The following is a 23027-nucleotide window of genomic DNA, read 5'->3' as shown; positions in this document are numbered from 1 at the left end:
AACACAAAGATACTGCACATATATAATGGTGGCAGGATATTTTACAGTTTAGCAATAAACATTTTCATCCAAAATGATGTCAGCGCACCGACACAATGAACTTCACTGGGAGTTTGATAAATAGAAATTAATCCAAGCATCTTTTTCTGAATTATGCTTTGTTAAAAAGTTTTCATATCAGCACCTGTTAGACAACATATAAGCAGATACCGAGAGCCTATATCATTCTGTATTGTTACAATCAGCCAACGGATGTATTGATATGGCTCTAATGCTAACATTTACTAATTAGCACTAAACACAAAGAGGCTAATGGGATTGTTGTTTGTTATGCAGGTGTTTAGTGATTAATCAAAGTATATGACGACGTATAATTTTGATTTGATCGTGGGGCTTGATGAAAAGTTAAAGGGATCGGCAAAGTAATTACAACTCATCCTCTAGGGAACATGAATCTTAACCATATCCATGGCAATTCATCCAACAATAGTTGTTAAGACATTTAACTGGCAACCACTGTTGTGAAAATCACAAATAGACAAAAGTCCAGGGCATCTCCAAAGTCGGTAGTCTTCATCTTCATGGGACCATGAATTTTATGCCAAACCATAGAGGAGATAGAGTTAGATATTTCACACAATAACTGCAAAATTGGACCTGCTGATGGCTCTAGAGGATTCATCCTTTGGGAAGCATGGAAGTCTGCTCAAAATTGTATGGCAATCCATCAAATATATGTTGAGATGTTTCAGTCTGGAACAAAATGGTGGACTAAGCGACAGAATGACATTGCCATCCCCAGAGCCATGCTGCTAGCAGCTTCTTCAGTGAGTAAATCTGAGTCCAAGAAAAGAAGAAACTAGACTGAAAATTCAATGATATTACAATAAAAACATCTGTGCGAAACAGAAAAATGAAAGAGCAGGTAGAAGAAACAAGAGTATGTGAGAAAACCAGGAGCAGAGATGGAAGAGAAACAGTGAACGTATCTAGTTTCCCTCTCAAAACCAAATGGAATCCCCCTCTGATTGGCCTGGCCAAGGTAAATGACTGTGTGTGTGTGTCAGTGTGTATTAGTGGGGAAGTATCTGTATACAAGTGTGTGAGTAACTGATGTGTAATCACAGCAGCAGTGCTCTGGTCTTGTTCCCCATCTTCGACTTCTTTTACTCCAGTAGAATCACTGAGTTATGCATGAGAGTTACTGTAGATGCCCCCCAGATGCTGCTAAATTACACGTCAAGTCAAATTTATTTTAACAGAACACATCCAACACACCCTGCTTTTCAGGGACACAAATAACATACAGTAGATAATACAAGTGGGACGAGTTAAATACCATCTGACAAGAATGTCATAGTGTTTCTGAGCCTGAAATGAAAATACAACATGATAATGCTCTTTAATTTAAGTGGAAATGTGCATTTATAGGAAGTAGCAAAGACAGTTTATTTCCTGTCTGCCACTGACCTCATCAGCTAACCCTTGTGCAGCAACAGGAAAAATGTAAAGTGATCTGCATGGTATACTTTGCATTTTTATACATTTTAATACAAGGTTTGATCCAAGTGTGAACCAAAAGTCGGTCAGTAGTCCATTTCTTCTGGCTGTTGTTCTAAGAACCAGATTATTCATAGAAAGGTGGGGTGAGTGATTCTGGAGAAAGATAGTTGATTCATTCCCAGGTTGACGTATATGGACGTTTTGGGTCATTGTTTTTGTTACTTACACCAAACCACAAACCCAAAAAGCTGATGTATGATAACCAGGAAATGAGACTCAACACTCAATCTTTCTGTTTCTCCAGAATCGCCCACCTCACCTTTAACACACAGATTTGTAAGATAACACACAGTTAGGTGTTTTTGTATTTTGCTTTAAACTTTTTTTTTGCCATTCCAGCATCATGGCTTCATGGATGGCGATGTCTGTCTGTAGTAGGGCTGCAACTAAGGATTAATTTTATTGTCAGTTAAACTGCTGATTATTTTTGTGAATATTTCTTCAGTGAAAAAATCGTGAAAAGTGTTTTTCACAATTTCCCAAAGCCCAAAGTAACATCTTGAGATAGTTTCTTTTGTCCAACTAACAGTCCAAAACCTGAAGACTCTTCATTTACTTTCACAAATGACAAAGAAAAGCAGCAACTCCTCACATTTAAGGAGCTGAAACTTGCAAATGTTTGACATTTTTGCTTTCGATTGACTAATCTATTAATTGCCTAACCATTACAGCTTTAGTTTGTTGGTCTGTCCAGTCTGTACCAGACTGAAATATCTCAACAACTATTGGAAAGATTGCCATTACATTTTTTACCGACAATTGTGATCCCCAGAAGATGAATCTTAATGACTAGTGATTCCCTGACATTTCTCTAGTGTTACTATGAGATTTACATGTCTCAACAGCTACAGGATCTATTTCCATGGAACTTGGTACACATGTTCATGTTCACCTCAGGATGTCTTTTCATCTAGTGACATCATCAGGTTAAAATTTCTAGTTATTCAATACTTGGTTCTTGACTTGACCATCAGCCACAATCACACTTTGTGTTTAGCGCTGAGTAGCACATTTTAGAATGCTAACAAACTAAACTAAGTTAGTGTCAAAAATCAAGATATTAGTATTGTCACTGGGAGCATGTTAGCATGCTTAGCATATAGCTCAAAGCAGAGCTGTAGCACTCTTAGTCTTGTTATCCATTAAGAATAAATATCTTAGTCTTGTTATCCATTAAGAATAAATATCTTTAGTAAAAAGTGTTACAAAAAGGTATGTGAGTTAATATATGATAGGTTGGTTATGAAGAAAATGGAGACAACCTCTTGACACTGACATATGCAAGATAAGAGATATGCGACTTGTTACTGTTGTGAAGATCTGCTAGCAAATCATTAATCCTTAAATTCTTCCAGATTTATTTCAAATTATAAAAGATCTCAGTAAACTTAATTTGTTCATGCAGTTCCACTCTGATTAGCATAACAGGAAACATTTAACCTATGAATGAGTGTAATAATTTACCTTCATTTTATTTTTTCTTGTCTTAGAAAAGCATATTTGGACTTTCTCCTTCAGACTGTAAAAAAAATAAGCTGTCCTCCATTTATTTTTCCAGTTGGAGCATGTTTTCATGCTTCTGTTTACACCTAAATGTTCACAACTCAGTGGACTGTCTGACTACCATCTTGTTGCTCTCTGTCTTCTCTGTGTCTCCCTCACCTCTTACTCTCTCTCTCTGGTTGTATGAAGGGTAGGCTTGTGTGTCATAACAGGAGGCTTACTATACTCCATAGTTTTTCTAACCCACACCCTTCCCTGCCTTGCCTCTTCTCTCCCCTCTCCTCTACCTCTTTCCCCTCAGACTGAACTCCCTTTTTCCTCAGAGGTTGCCTTTGGTCACTCTGTTTATCCATATTTTTCAATCCCTCTTCTTCTTCCCCCCATCCCCTCTCCTAAGGCCAAGTGGGGAAATGATAATCTGACTCTGCACTGTAGGTGTACACACAGCTTGCAGCTCCATGTTTTTCATGTTTTTCACAAATTCTATAATGGCTTGCGGAAATAGTCGTATTCTTTACGTCTTGATACTGCACAGTAAGATGAATACTCAAAAGTAGGTCAGCATACAGTATAACATCCTTTAAGAGTTATTTGTCGTATTTACACTTCTGTTTTTGTATGGATAAAACAAACAAGATATAATGCCTTAGGTTGTGATGCTTCCGATGTGCTGGTAGGCAGATTTTGTTATCTTCAGACAAAGCAAGGCTAGCTCTTACCCCGTGTATCCAGTTTTTATGCTAAGCTAAGTTTGCTAGCTGCTGGCTGTAGCTTTGTAATAAATGGACAAATGTAGGAGAGGTATCAATCCTCTCATCTAACTATATAAGCACATAGCAAACCTTTCCCTTGACATCCAGTTCCCTCCTTTTAATTTTCGTGAAGTTGCTTTAAGGTTGGAAAAAACGTGTTTCCCTGGCGAGCTTTGCATTTCATATTATTAATACTGCAGCGAGTGTTGTCTACATCAAGTTTCGGACAGTCTAACCACATTTGTGACCAATTTTGGCCCACCATTGCCCTGACTTACTGTGTCGTGAACAAGTAGCAGGGGTGACATAGTCTCTTGCTCGCTCTCTCTTTCTCTCCTTATGTCTTTCTCTTCTATAAGTAACTCTTTCACCTGTATGTGTTCTAAGGTACGGAAATTTTGCACATTTTTAGGTGACATGAGCTGGTTCTTTGTAGTACTGACACAATTCCGTCGGTACTGTTAAAAGTACAGGGTTCAGTATCAAACTCTGATGCCAATTTAAAAAAAAAAAAAAAAATAAAACATGTTGTCTTTTTTAAACTTTGTCCTTTGTGTAATGATCTCTTGTTTGATGTCTTTCAGAGTTGTGTCAGTGTTTTAACATAGATGTAAAGCATCCGCGGATTTTCACCGGTCCAGAGGACGCTCTGTTTGGCTTCTCTGTTTTACAACATGAATCAGACGGAGAAAAATCGTAAGTGTTTGTCAATGAGCAAATGACAGAGAAAGAGAAATAAGTAAACAGTCCTAATTTGTACACAAAGAAGATGTTTAATGATGTCTTGACGATAAATGACTGTTAAAGGATGCTGGTTGGTGCTCCCTGGGACGGGCCGCCAAACAACAGGAAAGGAGACGTGTACAAATGTGTTGTGGGAGAGGAGAGGAACGCAAATTGCAGCAAAGTGAATCTAGGTGAGAGAAACAAATAATTTTAACAAATCAACTCTCCTCAGGGAAAAATAAAATCTGTCAAGTTTAAACTAATCTGTTTGTCCATCTCAGGTGAGACTGCTCTCCAGAACGTTTCAAAGAACCTGAGGAACTCTCACCTGGGAATGACGCTCACTCCAGACTCACCTGATGGCTTCCTGGTATGTGGTTTTAACACTAAAAACAAGACTTTTTATTTTTGCTTCGTGGGCATTTGGGTTGTGTTTGAAGCCTGAAGGGATGTGGTGAGACCAGGTTGTGTTTGTTTGACAGAATTTTAATGAATCAGCTCTGTTGGTATGTTTTTATTTGACTTTAGAAGTGACCAAGTGCGGTTCACTGATCCCACACTTCCTGGAGACCATTTTGGAGTTTCATATGCACACAAGTCAGACACATGGACTGATTAATCACTTGTAGAATCCAAATGTATTCATTTGTCTCGGAGCAGTTGAGTGCCAGCCTAAGTGCAAACTCGAGTCTCATATCTCAAGTCTTTAACTCTCATACGGACATCTTGCTGTTGCTCTCTAAACTTGATTTCTCCAGTTTTGAGGCTTCTACATTGCAGAGGAACACACTTCAGCCTGGGCCATTAAGCAGAAGTGTGTGTTTTGTATGTTTGTTTGTATGTTAGTTACCGTGTCTATGTTCCTGTGCCTGTTTGTTTGTGTATGCGTCAAGCCAGTGTACTGCTGTTGCGTGTTTTGGATTCAGCCAGGTTTTTACTGCTGCTTCGGGTGTGGAGTCGTGTACAGTTCACGAACGCCATCCAGCTTAGCCCATTTTAGTGTGTATGTGTGTGTGTGTTTATCTTAACCCCAGTGGTCAGGTCTATAACAGGATCGGAATGCGTCTCCGGCCCTTTGTTAATGACAGACCTACCAAAAGCCATAGCACCTCTCCTGCTTTTTCCCTCCTTCCATTCCTCACTCCATCCCTTCTTCTCTGCCTGTCTGTGTGCCTGAGGAGAAACCCGTCTATAATGACAGGGCGAGCAAAACCAGGATGTTTCTCTTTCTCTCGTCCTACCCCCAGTTCACCCCACTTTCTGTCTCTCTTTTGTCTCTCTGCTGCTGCGTGTGCGAGTTTCCCTTTTATCTCCTCTTTCCGCGCTCTCCCCCTAATTCCTCCCTCTTGGTATGAAAGCCAAATAAACGGCTTTGAAGACAGAAATATTTTTATATGGTGGCCCCCTCCCCAACCCCACACTCACCCCCCTACATTTAGCACAATCAGATTTAAATTGCCTTACTGGTCTGGTGTTCCAGCTCTGTTAAACCACTCATGACAACACTGACTGCCAACATGTCAACAATAGTCTCTCTCTCTCTGACTCTCCCTCATTTTTCTATCCACCAAACCACACTATTGTAGTTTTTCCATGACTTATTCCCTCTTATGAGTTGTTTTCCCTGTCTGCCCACATTTAGCCTTTTTTTCTGTGTTTATTTGTGGGTCAACCGACTACTTTCGTCTACGTGTTTAAACCCTTTGATAATAACTGAAAACCACCTACAGGCCTTGTGAGCTGAACACAAACACTTATAAATATAAACCACTCAAATTGACTGTAGATTCTCCCAGAATTGCTTCACCTGTAAGACAGATGCTGATGTATATGTGTTTGTGTGTGTGTGTTTGGCAGGCATGTGCCCCTCTGTGGTCTCAAGAGTGTGGTACGTCTATGTTCAGCACCGGCATCTGTGCCTCTGTCAGCGATGACCTAGAACCAAGAGAGACCATCGCTCCAACAGCGCAAAGTAACCACATATTGGCACACACATTGAGGAGGAGAAACATGCTGCACATGCCTGCTTTAGCTAACCAAATATTTTTAAACTCCCACATATGGCAGGGTGCTCGACATACATGGACATTGTGATCGTGCTGGATGGCTCCAACAGTATCTACCCCTGGTATGAGGTCCAGAACTTCCTCAGCAACATCCTCAGCAAGTTCCACATCAGCTCGGACCAGATGCAGGTAAAAGTACAAGTCGATGTGTGGTTGCACTGCCTATAAATATTATTTACATTGGTAATGGAAAGTTGTGGTTTTGAATTTGAGTGAGTCTCCTATTTAAACCGCTGGAACCCCTCAACTGTTGGCCAAGATAGTAAGACAAGCTAGTCCCTTGAGTGAAAACATACATAGAGTGACACATATAAAAGGACCAATTTGGCAAATTATGACCAGAATGAATTGCTTTAGTAATGTAAAGGGACATGAGCCGAGCTAGCTTGAGGTTTAGGAGGAGTGGAAGTTGGAGAGGGGGGCTGGGGGTCCTGGGACATTATTCTGAGCTAAACAACAAGAGGAGTGAGAGGGAAGATTGGGTTTTGAAAAGGGAGGGTGGGGGGTAAGGGGTAGCAGGCAATGTGAGGTGAAGAGGAAATACCTCTGGTTTTTGAATGAATTCAAAAATTCCCCAAGTGCACTGTTTGCTTTAAGAACAGGATTGGTACTTAAAGAGATAGTTCACCCGAGAAACAAGAGTCTCAGATGTTGCTTTCCACAACTATGAACCAGCACAACCATGAACATATGGCATCGCCGAAATGCTTGAGTGTTTTTTCTGTGCGTTTGTGTGCACATTCAGGTTGGTATACTGCAGTATGGCGAGGTAGCAGTTCATGAGTGGTCTCTGAAGGACTACCAGACCACACAGGAGGTGGTGGAGGCCGCCAAGAACATCAGCAGACAGGAGGGACGGGAGACGCGCACTGCATATGCCATCCACATGGCCTGGTAGGCCTGTCAATCACTGATACTTCATTCTTACTGGCTGATGTTCTTTGTACTAAAACCTACTTGGCTGGCGAACTGGAAACTGTCTGAATGTTTAGATATTGGCATAACATTCTTCAGGATTTTCTCTAAATATATTACTGTTTAACTTATTGTAATAAAATCAATCAGGTCTATTTTCTTCTAGTCTCAGGCTGCTTTTGATTTATGGCTAACCAAGCGATCAGACAAGGATAAGTTGAACAAGTATAACATGGGATACTTGAAGTTGCTTCAATCAATTTGTGTATATATATATATAAATGAGCATAGTGGAAAAACACGCATATTATTATGATAAATCCTCAACTCTGTTCAGTGTTTTAGCATCTTAAAGGTCATTGTTTTGGTTTTACGGCCAGCAACTTTTGGCAACTGCTCTGGTTCACTCTCTCATCAAACTTGTTTCCAGCCAAACCCGGCAGCTGTTTCCACTGAAAAATCTCTATCAAACCCACTGTATACTACTTGCCCTGCATCAAACAGCAGACAGACACAATTAGGAACTAGCTGGTGAACATAGTGGATCATTTAGTAGCTAAAGTGCCAGATATCTTCCCCGGGAGTTGGTGGAGACCATAAACAGTGACAAGGAAAGTGATTATTGGATTTTGCCAAAATTTTTAATTTGCTCGACTAGACTACGTTGATAAATCTTGTCACTTGTCATCATAACATTAGCTAACCTTGGTATGCATGTTCACTGTGTAACATATATAAGTTAGAGTGCATGCATTGTGGTTAATCAGTCAGGCAGTTCAACGTCTTCACTTATTTGTCTCCATGCATTGTTGGTCATGTTTTATCTCGATAATGTACCATATAAAATCAGAGAATACAAGATTCTCTCCCATGCTTGCTGTGGCGTTTTTATCCATCCATAAAAAATGCATTTCCTCGTGTTGAACACTAGGGGGGTACTTTCATGATTACAGATACAAAAGTTTGTCGTCATGAAGGACAGGAATGAGGAAGGATGTTGCTCTGCGCCTGCTGGATGTGTCATTGACACATTCGTTAACATGTTTGCCATATCAACTTTAGTAGAAGATAATACGCCAGTGTTGTTTTTACAGCTTGTTCTGCTGTTAATGCAGATTTAAATTAGAGAAGGTTCTTTTAGCAAATATTATTTTTAAGTTAATAAAGTTCTATTTGGAAGCATGTGCAATTACCAGTTACTGAGCAGAGATATTTAGATAATAAAACCCTGACAAAATGCCCCGACCATCTTTAAAATACTCTTCTTTAACCTACTCCTGGCTGTACTGTTGTCATCACCTTCATGGCTTTTCTTTGCAGAAGTATGTTGGGGGTATTTAAGCTGGTAACCCAAGTCTAAAGAAACAGATCTATAGGTTGAGGTTCAGTGGCTTAATGAAAACCTCAGTCTTAAAATATCTTTCTTTTCAAAATAAAATTCCTGCTTTATTAAAGTCATACCCACATAGAGCACCACACCCAGACCTGATGTGTGGCCACGGCTTCCATTTTGGGATGTGTATCTTGGAGACGCGCGCACACACACACACACACACACACACACACACACACACACACACACACACACACACACACACACACACACACACTCTGATGCATGCAGGTAATTGGAGAGTTCCTGTTTTCTGGTACATTTAAAGGTAAAAAGTTGTAGGAGTTAAGGAGGAATGTTTAAAAGGTAGTTAGTAGCAGTGACTGGAAAATGGAGCCAGTAAAAAAGTGTAACTGTGCCATTAAAACACCAGTGATGGGAAATCCAGACACTACTTCACCTCTCCCACCTGGTCAGATCAGTAGACTCATCAGTGCTCAGGACAAAAACAAGAAACTGAGGAGTCATTTTGAAATCGCAAAAGTGAATGTTTTCTCAAGTGTGTGCGTCAGAGAAAGAAAAATCAAACGGGGGGATACAGTTTTTGAAATAACTGAAGAACTTCTGTTTTGACTCTCTCTCTCTCTCTCTCTCTCTCTCTCTCTCTCTCTCTCTCTCTCTCTCCCTCACACACACACACACACACACACACACACACACATACAGTACAGATGGACAGATAGCAGCACTGGCACTCGGCAGCAAAGTGACGGGGTATAAAAACACTGAGATTAGCTGAGCTGGACTAGTTGGCTGCTGGCTCAGCATGACTGCAGGTGTGGCACAGACTGACCCAGCCTGGTCAGCCAAGTCATACTCCTGCAGCTGTAAAAACACACACGCATACACTTACAGTACATACATGAATGAACACATACACACATATTAAGGGCTCACACCATACACACACCGTATAACTATACTTACCAGGGCTGACATTCATTCCTTGGCTCCCCGAACCTCGACTTTAACCCTGCTCCCTGCATGTTTGACCTTTGACCTTTACCCTAACCTTGTCCTTATTATAAACTTAACCCTAAACCCAAGCACTTAGCCAAAATAGCTCCTAAATATATCTCCCTGGAGTTTTTTGATGATTTTGTTTTTGTGTGGACAATTGGTACACACCGATTGGTGTCGTGATCGTAAGACGGCATAACAACTGGCTCTTTTTAATTAGGGATGTTCCAAACAACTAATTTCCTTGACGTTTAAACTGAAGTTCAAACTGAGATCAGTCAACTTGCAAAATATTGCATTGCTGACGGTTGTAGCTTCATTTTTACATATGATGACATGAGAGTGGTATTGATCTTGATGAATGGAGGAAGTTTAAAGCGCCTAGTATCAGGAAAAACCTCAGGAATAGAGTCCACCTCTGACGAAGAGGCACATGGTATCAAAGTCATTTAATAAAATTTGTTGCATTAAAAGTCCAATTTGTAAGAAAGTTGATTTTTGAGTATAATACTGAGGCTTTGGGATTGTAGGTTGGGTCGGCTGCCATCCCAAAGCGTCAGTATTTGCAGAGTTGGTAATGAGGCTCAAAAATCATCTTTCTTACACATTGGACCATTAATCCGTGTGCTCCAGTATACTTCAGACTCTATTGCTGAAGTTTTTCCTGATACTAGTGGTATTATTCTTCTCATCTAAATCTCTGTGAGAAAGTAAAAGAGTGAATTTCCCAAAATGGCACACATAGTCTTTTAAAGTGCTTTGCTTCAGCCTTTAAAAGAACAGTGTTAACACAGTTTTAAAAGAAAACCTTGCTTATAATGTAAAAAAAGTGTTAAGTTTGACTGGTTTGAATGCAGAGTAGTTGACAGACTCATGCATAGACATCAAACAGCCCTCTACAATTGGATTAGCCACTGATTTTTATATTGCTCCACCCGTCTCAGACGCTCTCACTCACTCACCCACACACAAACACACGCACAAAAGTACACTCACAGACCGCCATGCCGTGTCATTACCACACTGCTGTGACTCCATAAAATGGGTTGTAAATACAGGCAGGCGTCCCAATTAGCTCCACTCACTTTCTCTCCTCTTTTATCTCCCCTTCCCTCTTTCTTATCTACTTGTGTCTTTCATCCTAAGTTTTCATAGCTTCCTCCTGTTCCTCTTTTATTCTTCCACTCGTACCTGTTTATGTCCGTCTTGTCTTGTCTTTTTTGTCTCTGTTCTGTTCTCTACCACGTTTCTTCCTGCTTTTATATAGCTTTTTCTCTCTTTCCCTCGCTTTTTTTATGTGACTGTATACATCACACAGTCTTGATACCACATCAAAGCAGGATTAACACTTCTCAGTTGTTATTTTTGGCTTCATTTTACTGTCTTTTATCATTCTTTTAATTTGCATTCCCACTCCCTTTCTTTCCCCTTTGGTCTTTTCTGTTTTTCTCCATTTTTGCTAGCTACCTTTCTTGTCTTATCAGACTTACTAGTTACCTGTTTGCTATCTTTCTTTTCTCATCTCCTTCAGTCGTTCACTCATCTATTTGTCCGTAACTTTCCTCCTCTACTCTGTTTTCTCCTCTCGGCTCCCTGTGTAATTTGCAGACTGCATAGGGGAAACGGTTGTTTTTAACTCTGAGTTTCTTGTGGCTGACCACGATGTTATATTTAGGCAAGGGCTGGAGTTGGGCCTGAAAATGACTGAGTTCACTAGCAGTGACTACTCTTCCCAGTTCTGTGTGCTTGTGTGTGTGTGTGTGTGTGTGTGTTGGTCTGAGGCTTACCAACTCTATTCAATGCTTGAAGCAGGTCCCACTGAGAACAGGTTTCCTGCAGACAAACAGGGTGCGGCTTGGGTCTGTTCGTGTGTTTGTCATTTAGGTTTCCTCTTTGTATCATGGCACAACTGGATGGGAATGCACAGATGCGGGCGCTGTGTGCAGTGACACATGCGATGACCAAGTTGAGTCAACTGGCAGCTAATGTATGTGTGTCAAGTATGACTAATATAGATGTGGCCAGGTCCAGTTGTGAACTTAAATCCAATGTCTCAGTGTTTTACTGGCAATTCATTTTCTCAGAGATGGACTTGAAATTGTATATTATCTTATAGGCGTTTATGTTTATTTCAGATTTTAGGAAACCAAGTGCCTGATACTCCCTGGTGTCCTGCCTCTCCCTCAGGCTCTTTCACTCCTTGTATTTTCCTTCTCTTTCTTTCTTGCTTTCGCTGTTGTGATTTAAGATCATTCGGCTGGATTTTTTTTAGCAAACTAGCCTGACATTCTTTATCTCAGTCTGCCCTTTCTTTCATCATAGCACGGAGGCGTTCAGCACTGAGCGTGGAGCCAGGGACGGCGCCACCAAGGTGATGATTGTAGTGACGGATGGAGAGTCGCATGACGGGGAGGAGCTACCAGAGGCTTTGGAGGAGTGCGAGAACAGAAACATCACCAGATACGCGATCGCTGTGAGTAAACCTCATCAAGTCTCGATGGGTTGTTTAAATTTAAGAAAGTGAAATCTTAAAGAATCACAGTTGATTCAGGAGTGTTTTTTAAACATGAAAAGAGTGAAACTATTGTGAGGAAAAAACACAAACAACTAACCTACATTATCAGTGGGGTGTGCATCCCTGACATTCCTCACACATTGTGTGAAAGTGGTACAGTGACCATCTACACCCTAAAGCGACCACACAATACCACCAACACCACACCCCCAAAAATAACATCTCCAAATTACAAAATGAACCCCTTGGGGGCACTAAAATAGTCCAGTAGGAACAAAAACTCTTCCTTTCCAGCCCCGCCCGACCCCCTCAACAAAGACACACACTGAGTGGTGGCATGGTTTTAGTGTCAGTGGGGCAGACAGAGTCTACTGGCAGGACTGGTTGCAACCCCTCCCTTCCCCACAAGAGAAGCTGAGGATTGTCCAGACTCCACTAGAACCACAGAAGAGGAGATCATGAGCCAACATGGAGCAGGAGTGGCAAAGTGCCGGCATAGAAATATGTATAGACCTACTAATCTATGGATGGAGAAGTTCAATTAGGCCTGTTTGGAAAGCCCTGATGTTGAAATTATTATAGAGTTTGGTTAGTTTGTAGCTAGAAAAGACCTGGATCTCATCAAAAATTCAGCTGTGACTTCCAGAAACCGTCTGTCATACTGTCTTACTAACGGAAGACATCCAAAGAAATTAAGCGCACTCTGTCTTTATAGCATTGGCTCAAACAGCTGACAAAATGCATAGCTGAAATTTCTGCTGCCACGCTAACACAACAGTGATGAGAGAAATTGATTTTGTGGTTTTAACACCACAGATTAAATTCTCCATTGTGTTGTATTGGAGTGGAGGCAGAAATCTGGCTATCGCTGCTGAATACCTCAAGAGAAAGGAGAGAAATTAAAAAAAAAACTGTTATGTCACACTGAGGGTCGGGCAGCTGGTCCTCAAAAATTTCCCCACCCTTTGGCTTCCACAGTTTTTGGCTTAGTAGGCTGAAATCTGGCATGGAGATCAAGTGTGTATGTTTGGATTCATTCCAATTGGCCAAAAGGGGGTGTGGTTGGCATGGCCTATAATAATAGCTATTGCCAATCTGAGATTGTTTTCCCGTGATCCAGGTGAACTGACCCTTTAAAATGCTGTGCTACTCTTAGTTCTAAATCCTGACCATCCCAGGTGAAACAGGGACAGGATAATCTCTTAAAACGTGTTGTTATGGTCATATCACTGTGCTGCATAGATCACAGCTCTGTCTGATATTTGCACAACATAATGCTAGCTCAATGAAAGTTTAAATTTGAGAGAAGGAAACAGACAGCCAGAGACAGAGTCAAGGTGTGGACAGAGCAGAAACTGTACACGCAGCCTAACAGAAACAAAAACTGAAGAAAACAAGCCTGAATGAGGAGGAATTTTGTGGTTGAATGTTTGCCTTAAATGTCAAAGTGATGACAGGTTGGTAGTACTTGTAACAGCAGCCTCATATTTTGATGCTGCTCTCTGTGCTGCTGCCTGTGTGTGTGTGTGTGTGTGTGTGTGTGTGTGTGTGTGTGTGTGTGTGTGTGTGTATGTGTGTGTGTGTATGTGTGTGTGTGTGCGCAGTGAAAATGGCTCACAGGGGACGTCAGAGCTTTCAAAACAAGAGTATGGTCACTACAGACTGTGTTTTATACATCAGTGAGGGTTAGAGGCTGTAAGTGTGTGTTTGTGGGGGACAAGTTTCTGCGGAGCCATGTATGAATGTAGGTATGTAGGTACATATGTATGTACATTCATATATATACATATTACGTTTCTAAATCCCTTAAATCTGGATATGTGCTTTATATTTTAACACAACTTTCTCTTTAATGTCTTCTTTCTCTGTTCATGACTCTGTAAAAACAGACAGCAGTTGGCAGCCTGAGTGGAATTTCTCAGTTTCTATAAGATCTTAATGTACATATGTATATGTAGGCACTCTTCTCGTTACACACTACACCCCTCTCCATCCACTACCCTTTGAAAACAGAGGATTTCCTTAGTTTGCTTGGCAGCTGGAGTCACAGGGGGAGATTCTTGGGTTTGGTTTCTCTTTTGGAATTTTCTCATTTGTACTTCAGGCTTAAAGCCATCGGCCACTGCTGCTACAGTATATCTTACTCATCAGTCATCTCTTCACCTCACAGCTAGGCCTGTGCTCCTCATTTACAAGTCTCTGGTGGCTACCGTTTCCTCCGTTCTTATGTTTTCCAGTCAATTTGTTGGCTTTAGGTATGGCTTAATTGCTAGTAAACTACACAAGCAATGAAGTGGGTGTATTTTCATTTTATTCACAGTTCAATCATGCTGTTTCAGGCAGTGATAGAAGAGTTATTCAGAACCTTTACTTAAGTACTGATACAACTATGTGAAAATACTACACTGCAAGTAAAATCCTGGTATTATTAGCAAAATGTATTTTTAAATGTCCGAAAACAACTAGAATTCTGTTCAAGAAAAACAGCCCCGTTTTTGGCTTTGAGACAAGGCAATGCCCAACTAATCCAAGAGGCTTTTTAAATAGTTTATTTACCTATAGAAATGGGAGAATTTTCTCTACCCTAAGAGGAAAACAAAAAATTTAAATGAAAACCACAGAATTTGGAGTTTTCAGCTTTCAGAGATATGTAGTGGAGTAAAGCACATTTTTAATCTTAGTATATAAAAGTATTAAGTTGCATAAATTGGAAATGCTCAAGTAAAGTACAAGTAAATCACTTGAGTGAGGCTACAATCCAAAACTGACTCCAGGTTACTTGTGTGCTACTTCAGAGTACATGTTGGTGGTGCTTGCTCTCACTTTTCCTCCCCTCAAACTTCTATGATGAAGACACAGCTGTGTTGAAACGTTTGTCTGTTTGTACAATTAAAGGCTGCAAATCAATCAGTGCTCAAACTGGGAAGCACCTGATTCAGGCAGCCAAATTCACCTACATACTGCTGGACGATGCACAGGGAACCTTGTTTCATCTTCCTCTCTTCACTGTCCTTTAGAAACATGGAGAAGTAATTCCTCTGATTCATGCCAAAAAGTCTGTTTATGCTCTCTGTTTTTCTCACTTTCACCCCCTGTCTCTGCATCCAGCTTAATCCCTCAATGTTTTATTGAGCTTGTATTATCTGCTTATTCATTTACCGTATTCCCTCTTTTTTCCCTCTCTCTTTCTCTCACGCTGGGTTCCAGGTTCTGGGTCATTACATCCGCCGGCAGCAGGACCCTGAGACTTTCATTAGTGAGATCAAGTATATCGCCAGCGACCCTGACGACAAATACTTTTTCAATGTGACTGATGAAGCTGCGCTCAATGACATTGTAGACGCCCTAGGAGATCGTATCTTCACTCTGGAAGGTTTGTGGATGAATGAAAAAAAGAAAGAAAGCACCAATGTGCAGTTCTAAAGCATAAAAATAAAGATATTTAATGTCTAATGTGTGTATAAAGTTGAGATTTTTACAGTTGAGAGAAATATTTTTCATCAAGTTACAAAATCTAAATACTGTGAGGACTGTTTTAAGATGATAAACTTCAATCACATGTCAACCACACTCTGCATTAGAGCACAGATTTATTGATGTCAACCAGAAAAATCATGTGTAAAATTAATTCAAAACTTTGATTATTAGCTGTAGTGTGTCATATTATGTGACTTATCTCTTGGGACAGTATTTTCAAATCAACTCTGTTGAATGTTTGATAATATACACAATAAAGTAGTGAATACACCTAGTTTAGTTAGTTATCTTTATTTACATGCATGACAGCAATTATACCAACAATTGTTTTATTTTAAGTCACTTATGCGAACAGTTTTTCATATATAAAGACAGTGTTTTTATGCTTATCTTGTATTCATAGAATAATATACACACCTTTTATTTAGCTCCCTGCTGACAAAGTAATTCACACTTTTTACTGTAACACTGTCCAACTAATCAACATATTTTGATTATAAATTACATCTATAAGTCAACCAATATAAAGGAAACAAACATGAGGATACAAAAACACTGAAAGTACAGTCTAAGAATGAAATACAAGAATATGAGACAGAAGTGGAGAAAGAATATTTAAGAGGGAGGAAGTGAAGTAGGATTGGGTCCATGTGAGAAAATAAACAGTGGTCCTGCAGAAAAAGCATAAAAAGGAAAAGAAGGTAGAAGGAGTGTACGGTTATCACAACAGTTGCGGGAACATGAGAGGAAGGCTGATGAAAAGTGCTGCCACCTCTTAAATGTCTAGGGAATGAGAGAGGAAGGGACAGGAGGAAAGGAAAGGGAGAGGCATGTCTGCCACCTGTGGTCCTCATGTTGAGTGAGGGTGCAAACAATGCCATCTAGATCAGATCCTGAGAGGGAGAGGAAGGAAGGGAGGAGGTGTGTGAAGAAACTTGACTTGCTGTGTCTTTCCCCTCATAGGAACGCTGGGCTACAACCAGAGCTCGTTCCACATGGAGATGTCTCAGATCGGCTTCTCCACACACACACTGGATGTAAGTCCGGTCAGCTGTAAGCAGCTCATTTTAGTGTGAAGCTCATGTGTTTTATCTGTTTGTGTCCATCTGCGTCCTTCTCTGCTCTTCAGGATGGCATCCTCTTTGGGATGGTGGGCGCCTACGACTGGGACGGCGGAGTGTTGAAGGAAGGGACCAACGGACGCATCATGCCACCCAGAGAGGCTTTTGAAAGCGAGTTTCCACTGGAGCTCAAAAATCATGCTGCTTATTTAGGTACCTATATACAGTATCACACACAATGAACATGATGATGCCAAAAGGATCATACATGTGGATTTTGCAGGTTACTGCATTACACTGATTATTGTGTTGTTGTGTGGGTATTGCTTCGACTGACCGTGAACTTAGTGTAAAAATAAGTCTGCAGTATAACAGTTTGTTCCAAATGGACACAAACTCCTGTCTCCTAGGTCCGGTGCTTAATCCATTTAGCCACAACAACCTGTTCCAAATCCAGATTTCATCGCTTTTTACTTGGTAATTATGATGTCATGGGAGCATTGTAAAAACCAAACTGCTTCAGAGGAGGCTGAAGTCAGACCACACGTTAAACTGAGTGAACACGTAACCTGATGACGTCAACGTCTGATGACGTCAACAAGATGTGACTCAGTACTTAACTAATTTCTTTGGAGGTTCATTTTCATGGTCAAAATGGTCATAAGACAATCAAGTACACTGATTTTGTGGTAATGGATTAAAACATTCAACAACACCAGTATGACTCTGAAACGCTGTCTATGTGTTTTCAGGTTACACAGTGTCATCTGTGATAGTTGGTGACTGGAGGAGGCTGTACTTAGCTGGCGCTCCTCGGTTTAAACACAAAGGCAAAGTCATCCTGTTTGAACTCAGTGATGAGGGCGATGTCAACATCGTACAGGCCCTCAATGGAGAACAGGTAAAGTCTCTTCTCTCTCTTCAGTCACTTTTATTTCCTTATTTGTAGCAGACAACAGAACAGCAGGAATCTCACTGTGTTGGAGATTAAAGTGAGGGCTCCACCTGCTGGCAGAAAGCTAAAGAAGCATGTCTCTGTCTGTAGATTGGATCTTACTATGGCAGCGAGGTGTGTGGGCTGGATATCGACAAGGATGGCATCACAGATGTTCTCCTGGTTGCAGCGCCAATGTTCCTCGGCTCAGGAAACAAGGAGGCTGGTAGAGTCTACATCTACACCCTCAGTGGGGTAAGACAGCAGTGGCACTGATCACTCTTCACCTCATTGATTATTATGAAACCGTTATCAGAATACACAATATTTGTCAATTTCTTGTCAGGTTTCCATTGCAATTTTCTCAAAAAACTGACATAAATATCTATATTTCCCTTGGACTGTATCCTGTTACCTCCAACTCTTCCTCCCCTCCTCCTTCTCTTCTCCCAGGAGGAGGTGTTTGTATCTAATGGCACTCTGAAGTCTGATGAAAAGTCCCAGGATGCCAGGTTTGGTTATGCACTGGCAGCTGCTCCAGACCTCAACCATGACGGCTTCACAGACCTGCTGGTGGGAGCCCCGCTGGAGGACGAACACAAGGGGGCCATCTATGTTTACCACGGTGACGGTATTTACATCATCCACAATTACAAGCAGGTACTTTTGCATTATTTTGCCTACATTTAGATTTTCACTGATTTGCAATCAAATTAATTCTCTGCTCTTGTTTCTGCCTCTCAGCGTATTCCAGGGTCATCAATCTCCCCCTCCCTGCAGTATTTTGGCCGAAGCGTGAGTGCTCGGTTGGACTTGGATGGAGATGAGCTGATAGACTTGGCAGTGGGAGCGCAGGGCAGTGCTGTGATGCTCAGGTGGGTAGAGGAAGAGTTGGGAAGGGAGGGAAAGGCATTGCCAGAATTTTTTTTATTTCATAGCTACAGGCACTGGAAGATAATGAAGCTCGAGAATACATTAAATGCATCGCCTTGTTCCCATATTGAAGGTGCAATATGTAGTATCTTTCCAGGAATTTGAATTTCAAACATTCAATCAAAAAAGATATTTGCACATCCAACTAACTCAAATGCAGGTGCGTTGGAAAGTGTCACTTTGATCGAAAGAAGAGCTCTTAGTTAGCATCACAATTTATTAATTTTACTGACGTTTCAGTCACTCTTGACATTCCTCAAGTGTTACACTGATGAATATTGTGATGCTATGCTTAGCATCACAATGTGCAGGATCTTTTTTTTCAAGTTTAAAACATTCAAAAATTATCACAATTATCAACGGAATGTGATGAAATGTCAGTTTTGATGTTGTGTCATCTCCGTGTTGCAGAGATGTCTAATGAAGTTTGCATGCTAACCAGCTAGCCCCGGTCCTTCCTGTTTTGTAATAGCACTTTGTACCTCAAGACGCACTTGTCCGATAGTAAGCCCCTTGTAGTTACATCTAGGAGATGTATGCAATAACAGATTTCACAAGTTCTCAGAGAAACGAATAAGCTTTTGCTTTTGTCGTTTATTTTGCTCTGTTCTGTACACGCAACATATATTGCGCGTTTGTCCGTCCTAGGAGAGTGATTCCAACCCTGTGGCTCTTCTTGAGGTTTATTCCATTTTATTTTTTTTTTGCTACAGGGGTTTTTTTTTACGGTGGGGGGATTTCTCCACTCTTTCCTTTCCTAACCAAGGTCTAAGCAGGGAGGATGTCATTCACTGTACAGATTGTAAAGCCCACTGAGGCAATGAGATTGTGATTTTGGGCTATTTAAATAAAACTGACTTAACTTGACTTGACAAGTTAGGGCCACTGGCTGCACAGCTAGCATGACAATGGCAGCAAGTAGCCACAGCTAAAGATACCTACAGCAAAGAGAATAGTTAGCAGAAGTTAGCAGTTCCTCTGGTGATATGCTGCTCCCTATTTGTTTGCAGTGCCCTTCAACAGGTGGCTAATTCTTATATATTGCACCTTTAAAGACAATAATAAATTGTACAAAAAGAAAACCCTTTTTAATTTTCTATCTACTGGTTTCTATATTTGTGTGGTGTTTAAGTCAATTTGTAAAAGTCAAACCTGTTTTCATCCTCCACTGTCCCTTCTGTCTCCAGCTCTCGAAGCATAGTCCAGATCAATGTGAGTCTGTCCTTCCAGCCGCACTCCATCAACGTCATCCAGAAGACCTGCCAGAGGGGCAGCAGGGAATCTGCCTGTCTCAATGCCACCGCCTGCTTCACCACTGTCTCCCGCTCCCCCGGACCCCACAGCAATAGCTTTGGTATGACACTTTATATTTTCCATTACCCCCAAATTCACTGGCTTTCTCTCTCTAATCCTAAGTGACAGTCGCAGTGAGTGTCGTGAATTGGCCCGGCTCACGAATGATTAGAATGGGAATTTTCCAACACTCACCATCTGCCTGCTCCCTCCTCAGATCTGTGGGTGTCGGCCATGTTGGACGACAGGAAGTTGTCTGCGCGGGCACTGTTTGATGACAGCTCCCACCGACAGACCCAGCTGGCAGTGCGGGTTCACACAGGAAAAACTCTCTGCTACAAACTGCCTTTCCATGTCTATGTGAGTGCACACATGAAGTTTGACTTTAAAACATTCCTACACATAAAACAGGACAAACAAAGTGCTTGCATTTCATTGCTGACATTTATTCATCTTTGTTGTAGGACACAGCTGATTACATCCGTCCAATTAGCTTCTCGCTGCGGTTTAAGATCAACGATACAGAGAGTGGTCCAGTGTTGGATGAAGGCTGGCCAACAACTGTAAAGAAATCTGTGAGTGGCACTGACTGCTCTCATTTGTAGCTTTCTTACTGCATCACAGATCCTCCGTCTTTAATCCATCAAACACGCTGTCCTCTCCACGTGTACTTCCTCAGATCCAGTTCTTTAAAGACTGCGGTGAGGATGATGTGTGCACAACAGACCTGGTGCTGCAGGCTCATATGGACATCTCTGGGACAAGGTACAGATCTGAGATATTCGTCTGATCTCTTTTCTGTCAGATCGACTCTGTTGTTAGATTTTAGTGAAATTGTCATTGTGTTTCCTCCACAGACAGAAGCCTTATGTGATTCGCAGCCCTCGTAGGCGTCTGGCGGTGGAGGTGCAGCTTCAGAACAGACTGGAAAACGCCTACAACACCAGCCTGACACTGCACTATTCCCGCAACCTCCACTTCTCCAGCCTCAGCATTCGGGTAAACTAACACACTTACAGCTAAAACAACACATGTAAATCTCCATATACATTTACACAAACAAGCCAACATACAATTTCTGATTCTTTCTTTTCTCTTCATGTAGGAGGATACCCACTTTAAGATTGAGTGTACAGCACTTGGTGCCAACAGCCACTCGTGTAACGTCAGCTATCCAGTATTTCGCTCCCAGTCAAAAGTATGTCCGCACTGAGGAAACCGCTCCATCACTCTCTCTCGACTCAGCCCACTCATACTTCACTTCCTCCAGGTGAAATGTGTCACTTCAGCAGCCTTCTCTCTCTTTTTTTGTCTGCAGGTTAACTTCATGTTGGAGTTTGAGTTCAGCTGCACGTCTCTGCACAGCAGAGTTCAGATGAAACTTCATGCTGCCAGGTAGCACAAGTTCTGTTTTCTCCATGCACACATTTCACAAATACTGGAAACTTGGAAGATTGTTTCTGCAGCAAACGAGACAACGAGATTAAAAACGCACTCTCTTCTCCTTCTGCAGTGACAGTGTGGAAAGAGAAGATACTTTGGGGGACAACAGTGTTCAGCTGCAGAGTTTTGTTCAGTATGAACCCGACGTGTTTGTTAGCAGGTCTGTGAGTGCAGCATACTGTATGTATTAGTCAGCAACCAGATATAGAGAGGTGAAGTCCTTCCCATTCTGGTGGACTGCCATGGAACCTTATTTCAAATATTATGTACAGTAGTCACTGGCACGAGTACATTTTTCTTTTTTGATCCTGTTTGATTTGATGTTTATCAGTTTAAAAGATAATTTTCCAAGTACAAAATTGCAGTTTGGCGTAAAACTGTTGATGTATAAGACTGTGAAAATACGTAATTAGAAAGACTAAACACCCAAAAGTCGTGTAAGTGATGCAGCGATGAAGGCTGACTGTTTAGCGCCTCACGTCTCCTGCGTCTCGGCCAAAAAGCTGTACTTTTACACTTCTACACACCGCAGCGACTACAGACGAAAGCCAACAAGCTCGAACGTTCTGCACCTGTGTGAAAGGGAAAACCTCTCTGCGGATATATGTACAATCTGTTAGTATGATTAAGCAGCATTTTTTTTAACACCATTCCCGCTAATACAGCCTCTTCTAATGGAGAATATGTCTGATAAAAAGTTGCAAATGGCACTGTGAAGAGGCAGAGGATTACAATAAGGAGTAACCTTGCTAAATGGATGAGATCGTGGACACTACAGCAATAGGCTTTCTTTTCTGTTTCTCTTTTCATGCACTGATCAGCTTACCTGAACAGCCGTTCAAAGGGATTTCTTTCACAGACGAGAAGCCGCTGATTCTATATGCTGCCAACAAGTGCTATCCAGAGCCATGGACGCTCACTGACGGCCCCAACAATGCCTGACGTGCAACCGACAGCCTGGTGTGTCAGGGTCTCTCTTCGCTCTTAAGAAATCGAATACTGCAGCTGTCACCATGGCCAGACTTGCAATGAACTTTTGTTTTTTTTAATCTTTTTATACCAGGTGAACTCTGTCAAGTTGGTGTTGGTAATGTATATTGTGCGAGATGGGAGATGTAGTTCACTGAGCAGTTTCGCACAAAACTCAATAGTCCTTTACTGTCTTTACGCCAAACTGTGACTTTCTTGACTTTAAATATCAATTCAAGCAGGATCAAAAAAATTGTCTCTTGCCATGAACTACTATACATATTTTTCCTAAATAAGATCCCATGGGGCAAACTGAAAGGGAAACTTTGAATACATTTTGTATTTATGTGCTCTTTTTCTTGTTTTTCTGTGCAGTGACTCTAATTTGAACCGATATGAGGTCCACCCCACTCGAACCGTATCAGAGGCAATTGGACCAGAGTTCTACACACACCTCAGGGTAAAGCTATGGCCCACGTGCTCTGTTTTATAAACCCCTGACTTTAAGTTTTTGTATTGCTCCC

The 23027-nt window shown here is 41.3% G+C and overlaps 1 protein-coding gene across 1 annotated transcript in view; it reads left to right on the top strand.

The window, feature by feature from the left end:
* Nucleotides 1–23027, top strand: part of itga10 (integrin, alpha 10) — a 28841-nt gene that overhangs the window by 4700 nt on the left and 1114 nt on the right. Inside the window, exons 2-24 of the mRNA XM_073485630.1 lie at nt 4403–4514; nt 4626–4735; nt 4826–4914; nt 6402–6516; nt 6612–6739; nt 7356–7504; nt 12201–12351; nt 15601–15766; nt 16834–16907; nt 17000–17144; nt 17684–17832; nt 17977–18120; nt 18319–18525; nt 18610–18740; nt 19986–20152; nt 20309–20451; nt 20556–20666; nt 20771–20856; nt 20949–21090; nt 21197–21289; nt 21410–21486; nt 21605–21694; nt 22879–22963. Coding sequence (XP_073341731.1) covers nt 4403–4514; nt 4626–4735; nt 4826–4914; nt 6402–6516; nt 6612–6739; nt 7356–7504; nt 12201–12351; nt 15601–15766; nt 16834–16907; nt 17000–17144; nt 17684–17832; nt 17977–18120; nt 18319–18525; nt 18610–18740; nt 19986–20152; nt 20309–20451; nt 20556–20666; nt 20771–20856; nt 20949–21090; nt 21197–21289; nt 21410–21486; nt 21605–21694; nt 22879–22963 — 2864 coding nt within the window. The remainder of the gene's footprint in view (nt 1–4402; nt 4515–4625; nt 4736–4825; nt 4915–6401; nt 6517–6611; nt 6740–7355; nt 7505–12200; nt 12352–15600; nt 15767–16833; nt 16908–16999; nt 17145–17683; nt 17833–17976; nt 18121–18318; nt 18526–18609; nt 18741–19985; nt 20153–20308; nt 20452–20555; nt 20667–20770; nt 20857–20948; nt 21091–21196; nt 21290–21409; nt 21487–21604; nt 21695–22878; nt 22964–23027) is intronic.

This window comes from Pagrus major, chromosome 17 (assembly GCF_040436345.1).
Source record: "Pagrus major chromosome 17, Pma_NU_1.0".
Taxonomy (NCBI): Eukaryota; Metazoa; Chordata; class Actinopteri; order Spariformes; family Sparidae; genus Pagrus; species Pagrus major.
The sequence above is the reverse complement of the archived record's forward strand: the minus strand, read 5'-3'. Positions and strand labels throughout refer to the sequence as shown.